This window comes from Dromiciops gliroides, chromosome 2 (assembly GCF_019393635.1).
Source record: "Dromiciops gliroides isolate mDroGli1 chromosome 2, mDroGli1.pri, whole genome shotgun sequence".
Lineage (NCBI taxonomy): Eukaryota > Metazoa > Chordata > Mammalia > Microbiotheria > Microbiotheriidae > Dromiciops > Dromiciops gliroides.
Genome location: NC_057862.1, coordinates 391,504,215 through 391,529,904, shown reverse-complemented (window position 1 = coordinate 391,529,904; position 25,690 = coordinate 391,504,215). Strand labels below are relative to the sequence as shown.

Here is a 25,690-nt window from a genome sequence, read left to right as displayed (position 1 = left end):
CCGTAGGGGGATCTGTAGAGGGGTCCAGTGATATGAACAATTTATTGCTTTGATGGCATAATTCCAAATGATCTTCCATAAGGACTGAATCAATTCATGCCTCCACAAACAGTCTTCCAGACCTCTATTATTTCTGCCTTTTGTCATTTTTGTCAATTTGATGGATGTGAGTTGAAACCTCAACATTGTTTTAATTTTATTATCAGTGATTTGAAGCATTTTTAATATGGTTGTTAATTTTCTACTTTTGAAAACTGTTCATGTATATTCTTTATCCTCTTACCTAATGAGGAATGGCTTTTAGTCTAAGTCTGGGCCAAATCTCAAGACTTTTTTTATAAGAGATATTTAACACCAAGAATTTTTTTAAGCAATTGAGAGCTTTTCTTAGCTGCATTGATTTTGTTCATGCAAAAGCTTTTAAATTTTATATAATTCAAATTGTGTAAGTGGAAGTATGGTGGCAAACAACAGAAATAGAGACAATAGGAAAGAATTTTAGGTATGGGGGAGGAAGATGAACTTTGTTTTGGATATGTCAGTTTTGAGATAGCCAGAAGACATTGCAGAAGCAGCTAGGTCATATGTCAGGCAGGAAGACCCAAGTTCCATTCCAGCCTTAGACACTATTGGTGTGACCCTGGACAGGTAGACTTCTCTCTACCTCCGTTTCTTCAATATGCAAAATGGGAATCATAATAGCACCTACCTTACAGGGTTATGATGAGGTCGAGAGATAATATTTGTAAAATGCTTAGCTTACTGCCTGACATACACTAGGTGCTATAGAAATGCTTACTCCCTTCCCCTCCCCCTTCTTCAATTTGAAATTTCTACCAGGCAAAATTGGCAATGTGATTGGCAATCAGGAAGGGGCTGGAGATGATAGATAGATAGATACAGAGAGAGAGAGATAGACAGATAGATGTGTGAATCACCTGAGTATAATGATAATTAAACCCATAAAAACTGATTTTGGAGAGTTAAATCCATCTACAAGCATGAGTTTATTGCTTCCTAGGCACTGTGCTGATGTAAGAAATACAAAGAAAGGCAAAAAATACAAATCCCCACCCTAGAGTAACTCCCTTTCTGATGAGGAAGACAACACAGCTTCAGGGTTGTTAGGATTTTAAAGCTTAAAACCAAATGAAGATTGGAGGGGGGGGGGCGGTATACCCTGAGTGTACATATATAAAATGTAAAGGGCTCCTACAGAAGGTGGGATATGAGTTAGGTCTTGAAGGAAGTTAGGGAAGCCAAGAGGCAAGGATGAGGGAAGAAAGCATTTCAGGCATGAGGTAGAACCAGTGCAAAGGAGGCAGGTTGTGGGGTGTTATGGGTAGAGAGCAGCTAATAGGGCAGTATAGGTAGCTCAGAGTATGGAAAGGAATAGTGTAAGAAGACTGGAATAGTAGAAAGGGACCAGGTTGTGAAGGACTTAAACTCCAGTGGCTCCCTATTACCACCAGAATCGATATAAAATCTTGTTTGGCATTTAGAGTAGGAGGGGGACAAGATCAAAACTGAACTTTAGGAAGGCCACTTTGGAAGATGATGATAAAATTATGATGGAGTAGGGGGAGATTTGAGGTAGGAAGAGCAATTTGAAGACTACTGTTACAATAGTCATCCTTTTGAGTTCAAATCTGGCCTCAGACACTAGCTGTGGGACTCTGAGTAAGTCACTTAACCCTGTTGGCCTGTTTCCTCATTTGTAAAATGAACTGGCGAAGGAAATGGCAAATCACTCCAGTGTCTTTGCCAAGACAACCCCAAATGGGGTCACAAAGAGTCGGACACAACTGAACAAGAATGACAAGACAGCAATAGTCCAGGTAAGAGGTGATGAGAGCCTGTACTAGGGTAGTGGCTATGTTAATGAAGAGAAGAGGTCATATAGAAGAGAGGTTATGGGGGTAAAAATGACAATTTTGAGTGAGTTGAAGGGTCAAGGATGACAGATCATGAGTCTGGGTGCTTGAGAAGATGATAGTGCCCTCAATTGGAAAGGGGAAGGATTTTTTTTCTTGGTAGTATTTTTCCAGTTACATGTAAAAATTGTTTTCAACATTCTTTTTTTTTTTTTTGGTGGGGCAATGAGGGTTAAGTGACTTGCCCAGGGTCACACAGCTAGTAAGTGTCAAGGGTCTGAGGTCGGATTTGAACTCAGGTACTCCTGAATCCGGGGCCAGTGCTTTATCCACTGTGCCACCTAGCTGCCCCTCAACATTCTTTTTTTTTTTCCAACATTCATTTTTGTAAGATTTTGAACTCCAAATTTTTCTCCCTCTCTCCTCACGACAGCAAGCAGATACAATATATATATAACATACATACACACAATCATGTTATACATATTTCCATTTTAGTCATGTTGCAAAAGAAGAATCAACAAAAGGGGGAAACCACAAGGAAAAAAATAACGAATAAAGTGAAAATAGTATGCTTAAGGGGAAGGGTTTTAAGGGAAAGACACAGTTATGTTTTGGACATGTTGAATTTGAGATGTCCCAAAGGCACTTGGTGATGATGCAAGACTGGACTTCTAGGGAGAGATTAGAGTTGTATATATATGGGAATCATCTGCAGGGAGATAAGTATAAAAGAGAAGACTCAGGTCATATAACGTTGGGATACATCCCAGTTAGGAGGCAATATATGGATGATAATCCAGCAAGGGAACCCTTGGGTCAGTCAGGCTGCTGATAGGCAGAGGACTAAGAGAGAAAAAATAGCTTGAGATTTGGGAGAGGGTGATCAATAGTGTCCATGCTGCAGAGAGATCCAGAAGAATGAGGAATGAGAAAACATCATTGGATTCAACAATTGAGAGATCCTTTTTAACTTTGGAGATGACTTTAGAGTGACAAAGTTAGAAGCCATAGTATGAGAAGCCCCTACTCCTTGACAGAGGAGAGGAAGTGGAGGCAATGGGTATAAGCAATTTTTTCTAGAAGTTTGGCCATGAGAAGGAGAAACAGGTATAGAGTGATTCAAATGAGGGAATGGTAGTGAGTTAGTCAAGATAGGGGAGATTCAGGCTTGTCTGTAGGCAGGCAGTAAGGAAGGATCTAGAAGACAGGAGAGGCTGAAGATTCGTTTTAATTAATGCTTTATGATATAATTAGGGCTAGCCAAAAGGATAAGAAACTATCTTAGTGGGGCTGGGACTTGGGATGATCTATAAGGCTTAAAGCTTTCCCTGGTCCCTATTTATGAGGAAATCTTATCCTGAGGACACATATACCCTTCAAGTCAGAGTCCTAACTTGGAAGCCATGGGGTCAAAACCTTCCCCTCTCTGTTTTACGGATGAGAAAACAGGTTCAGGAAGGTGAAAGAGCTTACCCAAAGTGGGATTTGAATCCAGGAGCCCTTGGTGCAACTGAGACCAGTCTCTGGAGTTCATTATATACTGAGAGCAGCCAATAGCTTCCCTAGCTACCCTAACATTGACATGATATGGATTGTATATCATCCTTCTATATAAGATCTGTCATCGATGTTTGGGCTGCAAAAAAAATAGTGTGGGTTTATCATCCTGACCCCATCACTTTCTGTGTTTCCTGGGCAAGTAAATCCCTTATCTTCTCTGGACCACAATCTCCTATTCTATAAAATTAAAGTTGAACTAGATGGCCCCTAAGATCACACCCAGTTGTAACATTCTGATTCTGTGAATCCCCAAAAGAGTATAGGATGGCATATTTGGAGGGGCCTTGAAGGAAAGGATGCTTGCTTAGGTCAACAGGAAATAGTGGTCTTGAACTGAGTGTTTGTTCTGCCTGAGGTTCCAGACTAAGGAAGAGGGGAGGGGATTCTTTGGACACCTTCTGTAGGACAGACTGGAAACTTCTGTTGTTGTTTCCTGCCCCTAAGCTGTGATACTCTGACCCCATAGAAGCTGTTTTCACTTAAAGTCTTTGGGGATGACTAAACTATCAGAGACCTTTTCCTCTCCTCTCTGGTCCTGCCTACTGTTAACTGGGAGAATGTGCTGTTGACTTTAAGCTATTCTTGGACCCTTGCATTTGGGAAGTATTGAAAGTTCATAGGCCTGTGAAAATCCTTCACTCTTCCCCAAACCCTACCTGGTGAATTGAGGACTCCCATAGACTCTAATGGCTCACTGGCATTTGGACTTCCCTTTCACTTCCCATGCTTTGCAATGCCACTGGTCTTCCATGTTGCAATCCAGACTGGGCTTGGTCTTGTTCGCTTTTGGATCAAAAACAAAATGGAAATGATCCACATCCTCTTTCAACTGCCTGGGGACTGGATGAGCAATGGTGGGAGGGGTAAGTGGTTGGGTGTCTGTGCAGTACCTGGTTGGAAAAGCTCTGTTTCAGAAAGGGCTGTAAACAGACACTTCTTTTTTCAAATTTAATTTTGTAATTTTTAAAAATTAACAAGCATTTATTTCTCCACCTCCCATTTCTACTGTCCAAGCTCCTCCCCTCGAAAACCCTTATAACACATGCATAGTCAAGTAAAGCCCATTTCCTCATTGGCCATGTCTAAAAACATCCTGCATCTTGAATTCATCCCTACCCGCAAGTAGGTGAACACGTACTTTCATCACTGGTCCTCTTGAATCATGGTTGGTCATTGCATTGACCAGAGTGCTAAAGTCTTTCAAGGTCATTTTTCTATACAGTGTTGTCATTGCATGCATTGTTCTTCTGGTTTTGCTCCCTTCATTCTGCAACAGTTCATGCAAGTTTTCCCATTATCCTCCGAAACTATTCATTTCGTCATACAGACTTTCCAAAGTAAAAACAATCACAGGCAATTTATCAAGTCAGAGCTTTAATGCTCCCTTCTGTAAAATCAAGACAGAGTGCTGGCCTTGGGGTCAGGAAGGCCTGGATTCAAGGGCTACCTCTGACACTTCTAAGTTTATAAGCCCTTGGACAAGTGGCTTCACCTCTTCCAACTTCAGGCAGCTCCCTAGGACTGATCTCCTAAGTTGAAGACAATATATTAATATGTATTGGTGGGAGATATTCCCCCAGCCTGATGAAATCACAGATTCATCTCTCACCCAAGGCCTGTTGTAAAGAAAAATACTTTGTTATCATTACAATGCAGTTTGGTCCAGTGGAAAGAACACTGACTGGAATCAGAGAACCTGAGTTCAAGTTCTGACCGCTAGGTACCACCTGTGTGGACTTTGGAGACTTTGAAGTCTCTTCCAGCTCTTGAGCTTTGTGTCATCCCATCATCAGAGAACTGGATTAGCTTGATTTGGACCTAATGTGATACATTTGCTACTGTGTGACAGACAAATCCCTTAACCTCTCTAGACCTCTGCTTTCCCCAACTGTAAAATGGAGGCATTGGATTAGACCAGAGATCCTCAAAGTCCCTTCCAGGTCTAGACCCATGATTCTTTATTTAACAATCAAGAAGCATTTATTAAGTGCCCATTATAAACCTGGTACTCCCTAGGGATACAGAGACAAACATGAACCAGTTTTGGCCCTCCAGAGTCTTCTATTTCTTTTTCTTTTTCTTTTTTTTGGGGGGGCCGGGACAATGTTAAGTTACTTCCCCGGGGTCACACAGCTGGTGTCAAGTGTGTGAGACCAGATTTGAACTCAGGTTCTCCAGAATCCAGGGCCAGTGCTTTATCCACTGAGACACCTAGCTGCCCCTGAGGCTTTGCAGGAAGCCAGTAATTCTAGAAAGGAGATAATTTCCAGACAAGGGGCCTGTGCAAAGATGAAGAGGTAGGAGATGGAATTTTTATAATAATATTTCATGGAAATGTTTAAATTTATTAAATGTATTATAAAATTTAAGTTATATGAATCACTTTATATAGATTATCTGATTTGATTGCACATGATAATCTTGTGAAATGGGAACTACAAGTATGATTATTCTTATTTTATCCCTATGGAAACAAACTACAGATTGTAAAGTGGTCATATCTCACAGAAAGGAAGTGTCACAGGCAAGATTCAACCCCAGGTCTTTCCCAAGTGCAAGTACAGTGTTCTTTCCACTAAACTACATTGCCATATCCAATATTAATTTGGTCAATAGAAAAGCAAAAAAAAGATGAATAAAACTTAGTGATATTGCTCTTATAATAATAACTAGCATTTATATGGTACTTTAAGGTTTGCAAAGCAAACCATTTGATCCCCACCACAGTCCTGTAAGGTAGGTGCTGTATCGCTACCTTATCATCCCTGTTTTATATATGAAGAAACTGAGGCACACAGAGGTTAAGTGACTTGCCCACAGTCACACAGTGGCTTAAGTGTCTGAAACAGGATTTGAACATAGATCTACCTGACCCTCAGTCCAGTACTCTGTCCACTGCCACACCTGGCTGCCCCCATATGTATACATACATTTACATTGTACAAGGTATCCAAAAAATTTTAGTGTCACTTATCAGTTATGAACACTCTGACTTTGTATTGTTATTTGCTCATAATTTTCTCCAGATTCCATGTAGTTTTTGTTTTGTTTTGGTGAGGCAATGGGGGTTAAGTGACTTGCCCAGGGTCATACAGCTAGCAAGTGTCAAGTGTCTGAGGCCGGATTTGAACTCAGGTACTCCTGAATCCAGGGCCGGTGCTTTATTCATTGCGCCACCTAGCTGCCCCAATGTATTGTGATTTTGGTATTTCTTTTCTTTGACTAGGACCGAGGACTCATCTTAGGGTGAGAGAAGTTCTGAGCTCCTTTCAATGCTTCCACTCACATCTTCCTCACCAGCTTGTTCTTAATTGAAGGTCCAGCCTCAGGTGCAGGGGGGTTACACCCCACCCTCCACATTCCCCTCTCCTGGAAACCTCCTTCAACCGTGGCAGCAGCCTCAGAGGGCAAGACTTGACTGCTGGTCAGCCATCTCAAGAGTCAGATTTCGTCTTCATTCTCACAGCCTGAGACACTCTGTCCCTTCAAGTTTTAGCAAGAACAAAGATGTCATTTCAGGGAAGGGCTCTGTGGTGGGTTTTAATAGGTTTCAGCTGATTTATTGGCTCTGGCTAGCAGTTGGGAAGCTGTGTCATTAATATGCAGAGCAGCCAGTCAAGGATAGGAAACAGTTGGGGAACTACTGTCCTCTCCATACAAGGTTTTGCTAGGCTCTGATGATAACTGCCCCCATCTACCAGACCTTTGACTTGATTTTGAACTTCCTAGAACACAGAGATAGTATTGTGGGCCTGGGAAAGGAACAGCCAGAAACTGCCTAGGGTATAAGAATTCAGTTCAGTTCAACAACCAGTGATTAAGTACCTACTTACATGCAAAGACTGGAAGGTACAAAGGAAAAGCCCTGACCACTCTTAACCTCAAGAAGGTTACTATTCGTCAGAGGAGAGGTCAAGAATGGGATCATTCCACTTGGTAGAAGTTTTAATGATTCCTTCCTCTAGATTGTGTGTTTCGAAAACCTTTGAAGGGGAGGAGAAATGGGACAGACCTCATGTTTGCAAGCAACATGCTAAGGACCTTTGTGTAGTCTATTTTCCTATCAGGATGTCAGTCCCTGATGAGCTTGCCCCACTTCGAAGAAGCCTCCCTAACACGAAGGAGAGTAAAGAATTCAGCTGTTCTGGTACTTAAGACTTCCTGTATCCAATCCTACAAGCATTTTAATGTAATATAATAATAAAAAATAATAATGGTATTATATAACAGATATTCATATGATACAATATATATTATATATGTATATTTGTATAATACAGTGTGAAATGTATTTTCTATATATTGTCTATATAATACTATATATTATATATTTATATAATATGATACAATGTCTATAATATGATGAGTCTTATAGATATATTTGCCCTACCTGTCAGAATGTAAGCTCCTTATACTAGGGATTTGTTTATTCTTTGTACTGTATTTACATACTTGTGCCACCTAGGGAGCTGGTGACCTAGTGCACTAAGCCTAAAGTCAGAAAGTTGTCTGCCATGTTTTTGTGACCCTATTTGGGATTTTCTTGGCAAAGACACTGGAGTGGTTTGCCATTTTCTTCTCTGGCTCATTTTTCAGATGAGGAAACTGAGGCAAACAGGGTTAAGTGACTTGCCCAGGGGTCACACAGCTAGTTTCTGAGGTCAGATTTGAACTCAGGTTTTCTTGACTCCAGACCCAGCATTCTATCCACTGTGCCACCTAGCTGCCTCATGGAGTCAGGAAGACCTGAGTTCAGATCCATCTCAGATACTCCATAGCTGTGTGTGACCCTGGGCAAGTAAGTCACTTAACCTTAGTCTGCCTCAGTTTCTTCAACTATAAAATGGGGTTAATAATAGTACTCACCTCACAGAGTTTTCATGAGGATCAAATAAGATAATATTGTAAAAAGCAATTGGCATAGTCATTGCTATATAAATACTTATTCCTTCCCCCCAACCCCCAGCAGAGTACCTGATTAGAATATAGTAGGTGCTTAATAAATGCTTGTTGATTGATTTTTTTTTTTAGTGAGGCAATTGGGGTTAAGTGACTTGCCCAGGGTCACACAGCTAGAAAGTGTTAAGTGTCTGAGACCTGATTTGAACTCAGGTCCTCCTGAATCCAGGGCCGGTGCTTTATCCACTGCACCACCTAGCTGCCCCCAAAGATAATTTTACAAAATCAATCAACAGGGGCAGCTAGGTGGCACAGTGGATAAAGCACTGGCCCTGGATTCAGGAGGACCTGAGTTCAAATCCGGCCTGAGACACTTAACACTTACTAGCTGTGTGACCCTGGGCAAGTCACTTAACCCCCATTGCCCTGCAAAAAAACAGAACAACAGCAAAAAAATATATATATCTTTGAAAGAGTCCATAGGCTTCACCACAGGTCCAGACCATCCACATAGTGGTTCTTGTGCAAGCTAATGTTTGACTACTGGTTTTCTGGGGGTGTGGTGGGAATGTATCCATAATATACTTTTTAAGTTTAATCTTTAATTTTCATCATCACTTTCTTAAGTCTAGACAATCAACAAAGCAATAAATCCAGCCCTGATATGCAGTGTTTGATGATTCCTGGGTATAAATGCTCAAACTGAAAATTTAACAATTGTCTCTACTGATCTGATAAGAACTGGCTGCAGCCCATCCAGGAGTCCATCACCTAAAAAAAGGTTAAGAAGCCCTTGTATACTGGATCATTTGAGAAGAGAGAACACTAACAATGGGGGGTGGGGAAGGAGAGATCAAGAATGACCTAAGCTCTAAAAGAATCTAGATAAGTGAGGGCAAAAAACAGAGGACCTCATCATGGAAGACAGCCTGTGCAGAGGTAGAGTCCAGAAATTGAATGCAGAGTTTGAGGAAATGCAAGTAGGTCCATTGGGCAGGGGTAGAAAGTTCTTGAAGGGGGGCAGCTAGGTGGCGCAATGAATAAAGCACCGGCCCTGGATTCAGGAGTACCTGAGTTCAAATTCGGCCTCAGACACTTGACACTTACTAGCTGTGTGACCCTGGGCAAGTCACTTAACCCCCATTGCCCCACAAAAAAAAAAAAAAAAGTGCTCGAAGGGGAGCAATGTCAAAAAGTCCTGGGAAGGTACGCTGCAGCCAGATGGTGAAAGAATTGACCTGCCAGATTTGATCCTAGAGGCACAAGGGAGCTCCTGGAGGCTCTTGAGTAAGGGAGTAACATGATCAGACATGTTTTACAAGTTAAGAACTTCAGCTCAAAGCTCTCTCACTCCCACTTGCTTCCCAGTAGAGTTTAAATTTTTGAGATCTGGGACCTGGTTTTGTGCAGCCTTGTGCTTCCAATCCCTTCTATCCTGGGTGCCTCCTTCGGGTTTAGCACAAAACAAGACCTTAGTAAATGTTTGATTTGGACTGATGTGTGAGTACATAAAGCCTTCAGTGGTTTAAAGGGCGGCAGCTAATTCCTGTCCTTTCCTAGGGCCACTGGCATTAGCCAAGGGGGCAAGGACTCTGATTGGTTGACCAGGGGCCACCCCCTCTTCTCCTTTCCTTTCAGCACTGTGCAGATAGAAGTCAGATTGGGGAGGGGGGCAGGGGGGCTGGGGGTGGGGCCATCCCATGTGGGCATCCGGATTTCGCACTCCGAAAGTCAAAGAGAAGCTTCAGCCGCTCAGCCCAGAAGGAACTGATTCTGGGCAGGAGAGGGTGAAGCAAATCTCGGTTCTGCCCACCTCCTTCCCACCATCACTCCAACTCCAACCCAGACTGGAAGGACGTAGGACCCAGGAACCAGGACTCAGCAGCTAGTTCTGTTTCCCAGAAAACAAAACAAAACAAAACAAGGGCAAAAGAAGCCCCACCAGCCCGTCCCTTTGAGCCTCATGGCTGGCCTGAGCCCAACGCAGCTACGGAAGGTGGGGGCAACACTGCAATGATCGCTTTGCTAATGGGAGATGGGGACCCACACGGTGGGGTTTGGGGGTGAGGGGGAGCGGTACCCTCATTCAGGGTAAATTTCCCTAGGGATTTCAGAATTAATCCTCAACTTTTCCCTCCTACTGCCAGTGGAACTCAGCTTGTTCCCTAAGACCCCTGCCCCCTAAACAGTTTGCCAGGAACCTTGGACAGGGCTTCTGGAAGATTGGGGTGGGGGTGGGGTGCGGATGAAGGAGAAGGTGGGACTGGTGCCCAGGATTGCCCCCGTTTTAATTAGAAAGGGCAGGAGAAGGAAAACAAAAAGCAAAAAACCAAAGCTTGACTTGTGTGGGGCAGAAAGCTGTAGCTGCCAGGAAGTGAGTGGGTCTCGGCATTCAGGGCCCTAGCCTAAGAGGTGGAGGAGAGAGAGAAAGAGCCAGGGATGGGACCAGCTGTATCTGGAAAGGAGAGGCCATGCAAGAGACTTGGGCATGGGACCTTAAAGATCATATAGACCAACCCTCTCATTTTACAGATGAGGAAAAATGTCCTCAAACTAGAGCTTAAGTCACTTGCCCAAGGCCACACAGCTGTTCAGTGACAGAGTTGGGATTTGAACTTAGTTCCTTTGACTCCAAATCCTTACGTCATAGTAGGATGCAGCTAGATGACTCATTGGATAGAGCACTGTGTCTGTCCCGAGTTCCAATCTGACCTCAGACACTATCTGGGTGACCCTGGACAAATCACTTAACTTTGCCTGTTTCCACATCTATAAAATGAGCTGGAGAAGGACTTTTTTGGCAATTCACTCTCAGGAAGAGGACAGGACTGAACCCAATCATCATCACCATCAGCAGCATAGCACCACCATCATTAAACTTTCATTAGGCAGACATTATGGTGGTGAGTAGGAAGAGTCTTGGCATTGGAGTAAGTTGAGACCTAGATTCAAATCCTGAGTTTGCTAGCTATGTGACCATGGACAAGTTATTTACCATCTTTAAGCCTCAGTTTCTTCATCTGTAAGATGGAACCCCAAATACTTATTTTTACCTCTCTCACAAAGTTGTTTTGAGGATCAAATGAGATAATGCACTTTTAAAGCCTTAAAATGATATGCAAATGCTATTACTATTATTAATTATTATTTTTACTATTATTAATATATACCTAAGTCTATGCCAGGTATGAAGAATATAAAAATGAATAGTATATAATCTCTTCCCTTAAGGAGCCCAAGTCTAGTTAGGGAAGGAAACAAGCATTAAGCACCTACTATGTGCCAGGCCTGTACACTTTACAAATATGATCTCATTTGATCCTCACAACCATCCTGTGAGGTAGGTGCTATTATTATCCTCATTTTACAGGTGAGGAACTGAGGCAGACAGTGGTTAAGTGCTTCTCCCAGGGCCACACAATTATTGAATGTCTTCAGGTCAAATTTGAACTCAAGTCTTCCTAACTCCAGGACCAGTGCTCTATCCAATGTACCTAGATACACTAATAGTATAGAGCATAGAGCATAAGGGAAAGAACACTTGGCACTTGAGCTTGGAGTCAAAAGACTTGAGGTCAGGGAATGTCTGACAACTGGTCATTTGACCTCTATATAGGTGCCTGAGTTTCCTTACCTGTAAAGGGAGATGAGAATACCCATAGAATTATCATGAGGAAAGCTGCTTTTGTAAATCTTAGTGTGATAGAAATGTGTTATTGTGTCATTTAATATATTTTATGCATGAATAATATGAATGTAATGAAATTTGACAGATATAATCTAAATATAATAATTTAATGAATCTCAGGCAGCTTGTCCTGAATGTTCAGTGAGCAACGTAGACACATACTTAGGCAAGAGACAGACCACTGATGGCTAGGGTGGTGAAGGAAAGCTCTTCAGAGGAGGTGAGTTAGAAGGTGAACTGAGTTTTGAAGGATAGATAGGACTTGACTAAAGCAGAGAAAAGAAGCAAGAGCATTTCAGGTGATGGAACTGGGTGGCATTTAAGAGGAACTTCAAGGAGAGTGGTGGAAAAGAGGCTGTCTCAGAAGTAAGAAAACCTGGGTTCAAATTCTGGTTCCACCACTTACTACCTCTGTGATTTCAAGAAAAACACTTCCCTAGATCTCTGTTTCCTGATCTGCAAAATGAAGGTTTATACTAGATAATCTCTAAGATATAAGGTCAAAATTCCTGATTCTATAGATTGTGGTTAGTTGGAACCACACAAAAGTTTGGCTGAGGAATTTGGAGATCCTGGGCAAGTCACTTAACTCTCATTGCCCGCCCCGCCCCCCCCAAAAAAAAGACAACCAGAGTCCGTAATCTTTTATCTAATCCCCTCAGGCCAAGCTGTCAAACTAATTAATAAAATAATAACTAATTTAACAAACGTTTCATGAAAATGCTGATGTGGGAAGGGAAGAGGACTGGAGAACCATATACAGAAACATTCTTAAATCCTCCTCCAGTGGGCTCCCTCCTCTAAACCTTGTTCTTCCGAAGTAAAGTCTGGATGGGGGTGGGGGCTGAGGGTGGAAGTGAGGTAGAGAGGCTCTGCTCTAAAAGAGGCCCACGCCTTCCATAGTTCCAGGAGGATGGATTTCTGGTCCTGGAAGGGATATTTCCCCCCAAGGAGTGTGATATCATGAGGGAGCAAATCCAGAAGATCGTAGCAGAAATGGAAGTCCCATCTCACTGTCGCATTGAATTCTCTACTCAGGCAGAGGAACAGCTTCGAACCCAGGTAGGAAGCCCTCACCACTGTACCACAGTGCCCTCTCCTGGTCTTTAATACACATAGATCTCAGCTTTTCCCAGAGCCAGCCATAATGGGAGCATTTTATATTAAACGCATAGAACTTTTAGATATGGTCATTTTAGATGGATAGAGTCAGTCGGCCTTGGAGTCAAAAGGACCTGTGTCTAGTTTGGCCTCTGACAAACATGCTATACAAACAGTGTAACCTTTCATTGCCCCAGTAAACTCTAAGCTTCTAAATGGCTGAGCAGGAATTGATCTCCATTGGTGAAGGAAGCTCCCTCACTGGGATTTTCGTGCAAGGATGAAATTATAGATCCAATCCAAAAAAAGTTCTCTGATTGTTTGTGTGTGTGTGTGTGTGTGTTGCCTAAATCCTATCCTGTACTTTTCTTTACACTTAACAGCATTTATCCCAGTCAATCAAAAAGCATGCAATAAGCACCTACTATGTGCCAGGCAGTGTGCTAGGCAAAAATACAAACCAACAAACAAACTGATCCATTCTCTCAAGGAGCTCTCAGTCTCACAGGATATACAATATGCAAAGAACAATGTACAAAGAAGATATATAAGTGATATTGAAGATAATCAATAGAGGAAAGACATTAGCATGAAAGGGGACAGGGAAAGGCTTCTTGCAGAAGATGGGATTCTATCTATCTATCTATCTATCTATCTATCTATCTAGGCAGGACAATGAGGGTTAAATGACCGGCCTCAGACACTTGACACTTACTAGCTCTGTGACCCTGGGCAAGTCACTTAACCCTCATTGCCCCACCCCACCTCCCCAAAAAAAGTGACCAGGAAGAACAGGGGAGATAAGGACATGTGTGTAGGCAATAGGGAGGCAGCCAGTAGACAGGGAGAGATTGAAGATTAGTGAGAGGGTAAAGATGAAAGATGGGGCATTCTGCTAGAGAAGATGGGAAGGAGTGGGATCCCTTCTGTGTATAGAGCAGCTAGCCTTGGAGAAGAGAAGGGCCATCTTATGTGAGACAGGAGTGAGGGAGGAGATAGTGGGGGAAGGCATCTGAGTGATGAGAGATGAGGTAGAGAAAAGAAGGCAGCCTCATCAAATAGCTTTATTATTTTTTTCAGTAAAATATGAAACAAGCTTAGAGGGTGTGGGGAAGGGTTTGAGGTTTGAGGAGGTTTGGAAAAGCTGCTGTGGTGAGTGGGATAATGAATGATTAGGGAGATATAAAATGATTACCTGGATGCCCAGGTAAGATTATGTAATATAAATTTGTAGTGGATCCAGTCAGCATGATTTTGTGATTTTCTCCAGCTAGCCTAGGTCCTAGTATTCAATTCAATTCTATTTAAAAATCATTTAAAATGTGCCATGTAGGGGGCTAGATGGCGCAGTGGTTAAAGCACCGGCCCTGGATTCAGGAGGACCTGAGTTCAAATCCGGCCTCAGACACTTGACACTTACAAGCTGTGTGACCCTGGGCAAGTCACTTAACCCCATTGCCTAAAAAAAAAAATGTGCCATGTATCAGGCACTGGGGATACTAAGACAAAACATGAAACCATCGAGTAACTTACACTACACAGGTGGTGAAAAATACGCACAAAATTAATGTAGACAAAGTAATTAGAAAGTAATTTGGTAGGGGAAGGTAGTGGCAGATTGGGAAAGGTCCTTTAAGGTAGCTAGGGATTGCAAGAAGTAGAGGCAAAGAGGGAGAGATCAGATATGGGGGAACCAGACTGTTCAAAGGCAGTGAGGGACAGAGAAGGCATTCAGTAAAAATTTAGTGATATTCAATGATAAGGAGAGGTGATGGGGCAGCAATGGTAAACCTCACCAGAGTGTCAGCGTTTTCTTCTGTTATCTCTTGTATTGTGACATGCTTGTACATAGCATGACTTTACCATTTGCTTGCCTATTTGACCTTGGCCCAATAATTTCCCCTCCCTGGGCCTTAGTACCCTCATTTATAAAATCAGGGGCTGGGTTAGGCTTAGATCATAGGAATTTTAGATTGAGAGTTGGAAGAGACATTAGAGATCATCTAGTACAACTCTCCTCTTCTTACAGGTGAGCTAACTGATGCCCAGAGAGGTTAGGCGATTTGCCTAAGGTCACACAGGAATGAAGTAGCATAGCTAGGATTCACACCTTGACTACGTTGCCTCTCTCTAAAAGTTCCTTTCAATTCTAAAATTCTATCCAGTGAGATAGATTTGGCAGTTTATTGGATGTGCATGGTGAAAGAAGGGTTCAGGTTTTTGAGCCTAAATGGGAAGATGGTGGTACCATTAATAGACTGGAAAGACGGAAAGAGCAAACACAGGTTTAGATAAGATGATGATGAATTCATTTTTGCAGTTATTAGGTTTAAAATGTTGGCAGGACATACACATGGAGATGTTGAGTAGCAGCTAGAGATTCCTACCTCCTCTGAGCCTTGTCCCTGGCATTCAGAACCCCTCATTCCTATGCTGCTTTGCTCTGTCCTCCCCTTCCATTGTACCCCCTGGCAGCCCCTGCTATTTCCTTCATCTTATTTTTTTTCATTTGTTTGTTTTTGTGGGGCAATGGGGGTAAGTGACTTGCCCAGAGTCACACAGCTAGTAAGTGTCAAGTTGTCTGAGGCCAGATTTGAACTCAGGTACTTCTGAATCCAGGGCCAATGCTTTATCCACTATGACACCTAGCTGCACCCCCCCCCCCCCGTTTCCTTCATCTTAGATGTCTTCCTCCTTTTCCATCTTCTTGTTCTCAAGTAAACCTGTCTCCATCCAGAAGCACAGTATCCTTGGTGACTATCTCTAGTAGTCTATCTTCTGTTCTGCTTTCTGCATATACTGGACCAGGAGGAGGATAAAGTGTATTCCTCACTCCCCATGGAAGGAGAAAGAGACCTTTCCTCTACTTCAATCACTCAGTGATGTCTATTTCTTTGGCATTAACTTCATATCCCTCTATCCAGATCCTTAGGACAGTCCCTCATCATCCCACAGACCATTCTCTCTGTATTCTCAAGGAGTTCAGGACCTGTCTCTTAGCTTCCTCTCTACTCCCAAACGATGTTCTCATACATGAAGCCTTTAATTTACACAATGATGTTTCCTTAACCTCCCTGCTTTCCCAGGTCTACTTGTGACCCTAAATGGGAGGACCCACACCTTCACTCACTTCATCCACGCATAAGAATGGCTATACTCTAGATCACCCATTACTGTTCCATCTCTGAGAATGATAACCTCCGTCTTCATCTTCCCACCTGGCATATTGTGCTGGTTTGGTCTCCTTGCTTCTCTCCTCTCTAATTCATCCACTACACAGAGGCCAAAGCACAGGTTTCTCCTCTGCTCAGGGATCTTCAATAGCTTCCTGTTGCTTCTAGGATTAAATACAAAGTCCTCTCCTTGGCGTGTGTGGAAATTTATTTTGATTTGGGGACCCTACCTTTAGGCCGAGATTAGAAAGCCTTAGGTCCTCAGGGTCTCTTCCCTTCCCCCTCTGCTTCATCTGTTTGTTTGTTTGTTTTTTTAGTGAGGCAGTTGGGGTTAAGTGACTTGCCCAGGGTCACACAGCTAGTAAGTGTTAAGTGTCTGAGGCCTGATTTGAACTCAAGTACTCCTGACTCCAGGGCCGGTGCTCTATCCACTGCGCCACCTAGCTGCCCCTCCCCTCTGCTTCATCTGAGCCCAAAAGCCCCGTGGGCTGTACAAGATGCCAGGTCAGACAGCTGGGGGAAAAAAAAAAAAGCCCTCAACTCTATCCGAAAGCTCGGATAGCCTGTGCTGAGACACGAGCTGCTCGAGCCACCCCCCCCCCTTCCCCGCCCCAGCTGGAGGCCTGGCTAGCGGATTAGCTTGGTCTGTGGGGGCGCAGGAAGCCTCGAGATTTGAGTGGAGAGAAGAAAAGGTATATATAGACCTGGGAGTTAGATAGCAGGGGGTTTGGTTCGGACAAGGAGACAAGGGGCTGAGAAGAGGACTGGAGGTGGCTGATGAGATTAGAAAGGAATCTGTCAGGGGGGACAAGACGAACAGTAACGCAGGACTAGGAGCAAAGAGGAAAGGCCGTTGGACAAGATTAAGAGAGGCGGACAAGGTCAGAGGGGCGACAAAGGCGGCAGAGGACGGAGCAGACAGACAGAACAGGAGGCAGCAGAGAGCACAGAAGCAGTCAGCACAGGGTACAGGTTGGAGAAAGTGAAGATTAAGAGGAGTTAGAAGAAAGTAGCTGAGCAGGGAAAGCATAACGTGCCCTGAGGCAGGAGGCCGCTAAAGCCCTTATTGTATTCAAGAAGTTCGAATTGCAGCAGGTGGGAGACCACAGGAAAGCAGTCAGGTTGTACATTTTATTTCCCTGTATTCTTAATTTTCAACAGTATCTCATAAATAAACTCTGCTTTGATTATTTAGTTAAGAGGCTTCTTAATCCTGTGCTTATCAATTTTGGGAGTGGAGCAGTGTGGTGGAACTTTATAAACGGCCCACATTAAATTAATAGCAGTCAGATAGCCAGTTAGTCAACAGTCCCAAATTAGTCACCCCAGTCAGCTTTAGCCCCCCCAAATTAGGACTAGTTATCAAAAATATTCCACACATGGCATGTCAAGTCCTCCATAATCTGATTCTGCTCTACCTTTTTAGACCTGTTCTATATTATTCCCTGCCATGGACTCTACATTCCAGACAAACTGGCCTAATTGCAGTTCCCCATACATGCTATCTTATCTCCCACCTCCATGGGTTTGCACAAGCTGTGCCCCATGGATGGAACACCCTCCCTTCTCATGTCTTCCTCTTGCAGTCTCTGACCCCCTTCAACAAACACCCTTTGTGCACTCCCCTACACAAGACCTTTCATGATTCTCCTAATTGTAAACAACTCTTCTTATTCCCACCCACGTGCTTGTGCATTCACTTCCTGTCTATGGATATTTGGATGCCTTTAGCATGTTATCTCTTCAAGGGCAGAAACTGTTTCAGGTTTATCTTATTGAATTGAATCACTTGATCCTCTCTCATATCACAAGGTCTTACCTTTCCTGGACCTGTTTTTCATCCTCAGATGGAGCTCTACTCCCCCAATTCCTCTGTTCCTTCCCCGTCCATCACCCTTGCTCTGGTCTCACCTTCTTCCCTTCATTGCCAGGTCCCTTTAGAGGCAGCTAAATGGCACAGTGGAGAGAGTGTTGTTTTGGAGTCTTTTCAGTTATGTTGATTCGTCATGACCCCACTGAGGATTTTCTTGGCAGAGATACTAGAGTGGTTTGCCATTTCCTTGTCCAGCTAATTTTACAGGGGAGGAAACTGTGGCAAATGGGATTAAGTGATCTGCCCAGGGTTACATGGCTGGCAAGTATCTGAGGTCACACTTGAACTCAGGTCTTCTTGACTCTAGACCCAGTATTCTATCCACTGTGCCACCTACCTGCCCCTCAGGAAGACCTATGTTCAAATCCAACTTTGGGGCAGCTAGGTGGCGCAGTGGATAAAGTGCTGGCCCTGGATTCAGGAGGACCTGGGTTCAAATCTGACCTCAGATACTTGACACTAGCTGTGTGACCCTGGGCAAGTCACTTAACCTTCATTACCTGACCAAAAAAACAAAAAACAAAACAAAAACAAAACAAAAAAACCCCAAATCCAGCTTCAGATACTTCCTAGCTTGTGACCTGAATAAATCACTTAATTTCTTTATATCTGTTTTCCCAACTATAAAAGAGAGATCATACTAATACCTACCTTACAGGGTTGCTGTGAGGATCAAAGGAGATAACAAATATAAAATACTTAGTCCAGTGCCTGGCACATAGTAGATGCTTAATAAGTGCTTGTTCCTTTCCCTTCCTCCCTTTATTTAACCAGTTCAACTGTCCTTTACCTCAGAATGTCTGGCCCTCATGCCTTGCTAAATTCCCACCATGGGTAACTTCCTGTCCATACCACCTGACTTCTGTATTCTCTCTAGTGTTGTTCACTGCTGGTGGGCCACAATGACTGGTTTCATCTCATATTTAGTCTTTTTTTTTTTTTGAGGAGGGGGTAGGGAAGTGGGGGTTAAGTGACTTGCCCAGGGTCACACAGCTAGTAAGTGTCAAGTGTCTGAGGTTGAATTTGAACTCAGGTCCTCCTGAATCCAGGGCCGGTGCTTTATCCACTCTGCCACCTAGCTGCCCCACCCATATTTAGTCTTAACTCATGTCTCCCTTGCCTGGAATGGAAACCCTGCTTACTTCCTGGCCTTTGCTTCTTTCCAGGATTCTTGGCTCAGGTGCCTTCTTGAAGGCTTTCTTGATCTTCCCAGTTTTAGTGTTCTTTCTATCCTCAAATTGCCTTTATTACTGAATAATTTAATATCTGCATGCATGTCATATATGTATACTTTTTTTTGGGGGGGAGGCAGTTGGGGTTAAGTGACTTGCCCAGGGTCACACAGCTAGTAAGTGTCAAGTGTCTGAGGTCAGATTTGAACTCAGGTCCTCCTGAGTCCAGGGCCAGTGCTCTATCCACTGCGCCACCTAGCTGTCCCCATATATGTATATTTTTGAGGACATGGACTGTCTTGTTTTTCATCCTTCTATTCGTAGTGTCTTGCACAGAGCCGGGGCTTAATAAGTAATACAATAGGGCAGCTAGGTGGCGCAGTGGATAAAGCACTGGCCTTGGATTCAGGAGGACCTGAGTTCAAATCCAGTCTCAGACACTTGACACTTACTAGCTGTGTGACCCTGGGCAAGTCACTTAACCCTCATTGCCTCGCCAAAAAAAAAAAAAAAAAAAGAATAAGTAATACAATAGCTAGCATGTAAGGTTAGCAAAACACTTTAGAAATATCATCTCATTTGATCTTCACAACAACCCTGGGAGACAGAGAATCCCTCTCCTATATTTTAATTAATTAATTTATTTAGTGAGACAATTGGGGTTTAAGTGACTTGCCCAGGGTCACACAGCTAGCAAGTGTCAAGTGTCTGAGACTGGATTTGAACACAGGTCCTCCTGAATCCAGAGCCCATGCTCTATCCACTGTACCACCTAGCCGCCCCAATCCCTCTCTTATAGATGAAGAAATGGATAGAGATTAAATGACTTGCTAGAGGTTGGAGAGGAAGTAGGGGGAAGGAAAGAGCATCAACAATCATTTAAGTGTTTGAGGCAGGATTTGAACACGTTTTCCTGACTCCCGGCTAGTACACTATCCACTATGCCAACTAGCGTCCTTTAGTTTAATTACGTTGAGAGTGGCAACATCTTGTTGGTGGGAAGAGCCAAAAATCTGGAATCTGAGTAGATCACCAGACTTTAAATCCTGGCTCAGCTACGTAATATCTGTGTGACCCTAAGCAAGTCTCTTCACTTGCCTGTGTATGAGCTGTAAAATTCAGGGAGGCTCTGGATCAGGGGTTCCTAACATTCTTTGTGTCCTGGACCCCTCCAGCAATCTGGTGAAGCCTATGACTCTGTTCCCAGAATAATGTTGTTAAATGCATAGAATACAATACATAGACTTGCAAAGGAAACCGATGTTATTGAAATAAAGATGCTGGGGCAGCCAGGTGGCACAGTGGATAGAGCACCGGCCCTGGAGTCAGGAAGACCTGAGTTCAAATCCGACCTCAGACACTTAGCACTTACTAGCTGTGTGACCCTGGGCAAATCACTTAACCCCAATTGCCTCACCAAAAAAAAGAAAGAAAGAAAAAAAAAAAAAGAAATAAAGATGCCATTTTTTCCCCATCCACTTTCATGGGCTTCCTTGGAATTTATCCCAAATTAAAAGTCCCTAGTCTAGCAGATTAATGATTATCCCTTTGAGCTCTAAATCCTCTGGTAAGTGATGATATAGAAATACCGGTCTAGGAACTAAAGATACAGATTTTCAGAGTCATGAACATGTGAGCGTTTTGGGGGCTTAGTTCCTCCCCTCATCCCCCTACATCCAGCTAAGTTCTTTCTCCCTGGGACAAAGATGATTGAAAATAGTTTCAGGTACAAAAAAAATCTTCCAACACTGCTAGAAACTCCTAGTTGCAGAGCTAGTCACTTGCATCCATCCCAACACTTTAGCCTGAAGTCACATGGGTCTGCTGTTTCTAGTCTATTTATCAGAAAGATATCCCTTTCACATTGTCCAGTGGCCCCTTCTCAAGATTTTGGCTCTCAGAATTCCTGTAAGCTTTGGGTCCTTACTCAGAATCATGATGGCTCTGTTTATCTAATTTTAGAGAAGATACTATGTTTGGTCCCCTCCCACTTTACAATCTAGCCCAGGGCAACAGTGACTGAAACATTTCATCTTTTGGAAGGAGCTAGGATCAGGATCTAGATCAGGGTTCAATTGATGTGCTTAGCTAGGTTAGTGTCTAGCTCCATGCTGTCCCTTTGGAGTGAAGGAGCAAAGAAGTGCCACTGACTTTGGGGCAGAGCTAACCTTGAGCTCCCATGATCCCTGACCCCCATCAGCAGAACTGAAGAACTACATTTCAATCCTGGCTGCCACTAACTTGATTGTGACTTTGGCCGAGCCTCATTCTTGAAAAACCAGAGAATTTATAAGTTCCCCTCATTCTTGGAGCATCATCAACATGCTGATGATTTGTTTTCCTCACTTCCCCACACCTCTCACAGAGCAATACAGACTACTTTCTGACCAGTGGAGACAAGATCAGGTTCTTCTTTGAAAAAGGAGTGTTTGACAAGGAAGGTAAGAAGTGGCTAGGGGCACGGGCTGGGCGATGCAACTATCTAAGCTTGAAGGGCTAGGGGGAGCAGGACAACCGAGTTCTTTATTTTCTCTTTCTACTGAGAAATAGACTTTCAGCTTTTCCCCTTGCTCTTATTATCTCTCTTATTTCATAGGCAATTTTCTATTCCCGCCAGAGAACTCTATCAATAAAATTGGTCATGGTAAGGATGGTCTCGGATGGCCAGAGGGGGAGGGCAGGAGGTCCTGGTGACTCTGTGGGTACTTGTACACACTGTTCTTCCCTAACCCTGATCTTCCCCTTCACACCAGAGGAGCTTGGTCCTTCCCTGGGCAAGGGTGGTGGGGGTGGGTTGGGGGGTGTTCACCTTTTCTCTGCCACCCCCCTTCCTATAGTTTTCTAGTAACTTTTTAAATAGTAGGTATCAATAGCAGCCTGTGTCCATTTTCATCTGCCCCTGTGACAATCCCAAGACTGCAGAAACTGCAGCCTTGTCCCAACAGTGCTGGGATCGAGTGTGCACTATGGGTCAGGGAGAGGTAGCTGGGGGCTCCTGGTCTTCTTCTTCCTTCACAACCCCTTGGTCAGTCCTGCTTTTGTCCTTCCCATCCCATACCTCTAGGTGCCATGGTCTGGGGTTCCACATGTTGACTTGGCTATTTGCTGTCTCTAGGTTTCCTTGGTGGGGAGTGGGGGTGGAGGAGGCGATAGATGGGGAGAGCAGCTCAGTTTCTGAGTCAGTCTCCCATCTCCTCTTCCTACAGCTCTGCATGCCTTTGACCCTGTCTTTAAGCGCATTACCCACTCACCTCAGGTGCAGGTGAGTGAGGAAAAGCTCCCTTAGGATTCTCTACTGGTGATATCCCAAACTCCAGATAGCCTGGGGATAAGCTGGTACAGGAGGAACTCCTACCACGACCACCTATTTCACCTCCTCAACCAAAACTGGCGGAGAAGTGGAGAGGACTCCCTATGCCCCATCATCTTTGTACTTTAAAAAGTATTATACATTATTTCCCACTTCTCTTCTCTCTCTGCCAAAGGGAGAGGGAGAGTTTTAAACCCAGGCTAGGAGAGTGGCTAAGCAGCGACAAGTGGCTAAGTGGGGACAACTCTGGAAAGGTCTCCCAGATATGGGGTTGGTGGCTTTCTGTGGTAATGCAGTATCAGGTCTGAATCAGTGAACTGGACTGTTTCTTAGGAGTTGGTCAAGAGTCTGGGGCTTGAGGTACCTGTGGTAGTTCAAAGCATGTACATCTTCAAGGTAAGCTTCCTACTTGGGCACTAATTCACTTTGGGGCCTTGGGGAAGTCTCCCTGGGATTCAGTTTGCCTAACTGTAAAATGCAAAAGCTTGTGGAGAACAAAAGATAATATAGGCACCAAAACTTTTTTGAAGTAACATACATACATGAGGGATTGTAAGAAATAGCACAATTCAGTCTAATTTCAGAAGATTTTACAAGGTGGTTGATTTGCCCAACATACTGTCATACTGGGAGAAGTTTTTTTTTTTCCTAAAATTTTAAAATGAGAAAAATACTTCAACCAAGAATGGGATGATCTTGGAAAATACAAGATTTCCTCACTCCTCAATCTCTCTCCCCACCCCCACTCCTACCCCATTTCACCTCTGTTCTCCTGTTTCATCAGACCTCTCCTCTCTTTCAGCAACCACACTTTGGTGGGGAAGGTGAGCTGTCCAGAGGTCCCTGTGCTAGCACATCGCAAACAATGACAACATTTATGGTGATAAGGTTCTGAGGGATTAGGAAATTAGTTCCTTGGCTCTTTATGGGTAGGGGGATGTGGAACTATTTCTGAACCAGCCATAGATAACTGTGGAATGAGGAAGGTTGTTCCTGATGGAGGAAGCTTTAGGTTGGTAAAGGAAAGGGGCAGGAAATGGATATTAGCTAAATGGAAAGGGAGAATTCAGCTTTGGGATCAAAAATGGGCGAGGGAGTGGGCCCGGGAATAGGCTGCCTAACCCACAGGTTGGTGTGTTATAGTCACCCCACACCAGGATGCCACCTTCCTCCACACTGAGCCACTGGGCCGAGTACTGGGAATTTGGATTGCCCTGGAGGACTCGACCCTGGAGAACGGCTGCCTCTGGTTCATCCCTGGCTCACACACTGGTAAGGAGAGACTTTGGGGAATATCTTCCCTTCCTTCTTTCTGGGTCTGCCCAGAGGGAGATCCATCATATAGAGGCATTTGAGGCTTTCCCCTTCACCTGGCTGTTCTTCCTTGTGAACACTGAAGGTGGCATTTTCCGGAGGATGGTACGGGTGCAGACTGACTCTGTGGGCATCACCAGCTTCATAGGCTCTGAACCAGTATATGAAGATAGCCGTTTCATCCCTACGCCCATCCAGAAAGGTAAAGGTTATTGCATGCCAGGCAGGAACCTGGGGTTTGGGTGATTATGGGCCCAACCACCCCAGGGACTTGTCTCTGTGGGGTAGTTTGGGGGAAGATCACAGTTATCTTTTTTGGTAGCAACATTGGCCTTTCCTGCCCAAGGGATGTGGCTGCCAGAACTGGGGAGACTTAAGCTGTCTCTGTCATTTGTTGTTTTTGCCTTGGAGAGGTGTTAACGTAATGGGCTGGGGGCATATCCAGATGGGGAAACACAGACAATGGAAGGGGACATGTTCAGGTAGAGAAATGTGACCCTTTCATTCCTCCTGCCAGGAGGTCTCATCTTGATACATGGAGAGGTCGTTCACAAGAGTGAACTGAACTGCTCCGCACATTCTCGCCATGTATACACCTTCCACATCATGGAATCCAAGGGCACTAACTGGAGCCAGGATAACTGGTAAGCCAAGATGTCCCAGAAGTGTCAGGCAGGCTGGCTTTTTCCCCAGGGGCTATCCACATACTTCCTTCTTGTTTGTTCCAGTTTCTGAACCCCGAGGCTACAAAACAGCTGAAAATGTCAGGTCACACACTCTCTTGCCTTCTCTCTCTTCAGGCTTCAGCCAACACCAGAGCTGCCTTTCCCCCTACTGTATACCTAATGGCAATCAGTAAAATGGATTTCCCTGCCTTTCCAGGTAAAGCTCTGGACCACTGTGCCACCTAGCTGCCCCTTCTGGGCCTAACTTTTTTTTTTTTTGGTGGGGCAATGAGAGTTAAGTGATTTGCCTAGGGTCATACAGCTAGTATCAAGTGTCTTTGGCCAGATTTGAACTCAGGTCCTCCTGAATCCAGGGCTGGTGATTTATCCACTGCACCACCTAGCTGCCCCTGGGCCTAACTTTTTGATACATCAAGTGCCTTCCCCAGAGGTAGGCACCATCACTTGGACTTTCTAACTTAGGCCTGATGCTGCTTCTGTCCTCTGGGGAACATGGGCCTTGTTTCTATCCTGGACAACTATCACCTCTGCCTCTCTTCTTGGGATCGACACCTGGAAAACCCTCAGATTCACTTGAAAGAGGAAGAAAGCAGCTTGGTGTGTGGAGGTGGGGGTGGAGCGAGGGAAGGCTCTACAGGAGGGGAGAGGGAAGAAGACATAAGTGAAGGTCATCTAGAGTGACAATCATCAATTAAAAATTATCAAATGCATAGTAGGTACTTTCTAGTGTACTTTATCAAACCAAGCAGCTGTGATGATAAGAATAAAAATGTTACACCAGTCCTACCTAGTTTGTGCTAGAGTGAATGACTAAAGGGAATCATATCACTAAACTTGATGAAGTAGAAAGAACACTGGATTGAATCAGCAGACTGGGATGCCAGTCCCACCTGGCCACTAATTCAATGTGTGATGTCAGGAGAGTTGCCCCTCTTCTCTGGGCTTTGGTAGTTGGTTTTTTTTTTAATTAAAATTTTTTTTAAATTAAGTGAGGCAATTGGGGTTAAGTGACTTGTCCAGGGTCACACAACTAGTAA

General features: G+C 43.9%; 1 protein-coding gene across 2 annotated transcripts; it reads left to right on the top strand.

Annotated features, from left to right (window-relative positions):
* Window positions 1-10,039: 10,039 nt before the first annotated feature.
* On the top strand, window positions 10,040-25,439 carry PHYHD1 (phytanoyl-CoA dioxygenase domain containing 1). Of its 2 annotated transcripts, XM_043990341.1 has the most exons (12): window positions 10,041-10,332; window positions 12,928-13,086; window positions 21,709-21,784; window positions 21,940-21,987; window positions 22,550-22,605; window positions 22,987-23,049; window positions 23,456-23,477; window positions 23,797-23,925; window positions 24,053-24,169; window positions 24,485-24,611; window positions 24,768-24,849; window positions 25,116-25,439. In XM_043990341.1, exons 1-11 carry the CDS (start codon window positions 10,300-10,302, stop codon window positions 24,811-24,813), a joined length of 876 nt encoding a protein of 291 aa, XP_043846276.1. In that variant the 5' UTR covers window positions 10,041-10,299; the 3' UTR covers window positions 24,814-24,849; window positions 25,116-25,439. The 2 variants fall into 2 exon arrangements, with proteins under 2 accessions (XP_043846278.1, XP_043846276.1); XM_043990343.1 differs by lacking the exon at window positions 12,928-13,086 and having other exon boundaries at window positions 10,040-10,332.
* Window positions 25,440-25,690: the final 251 nt, after the last annotated feature.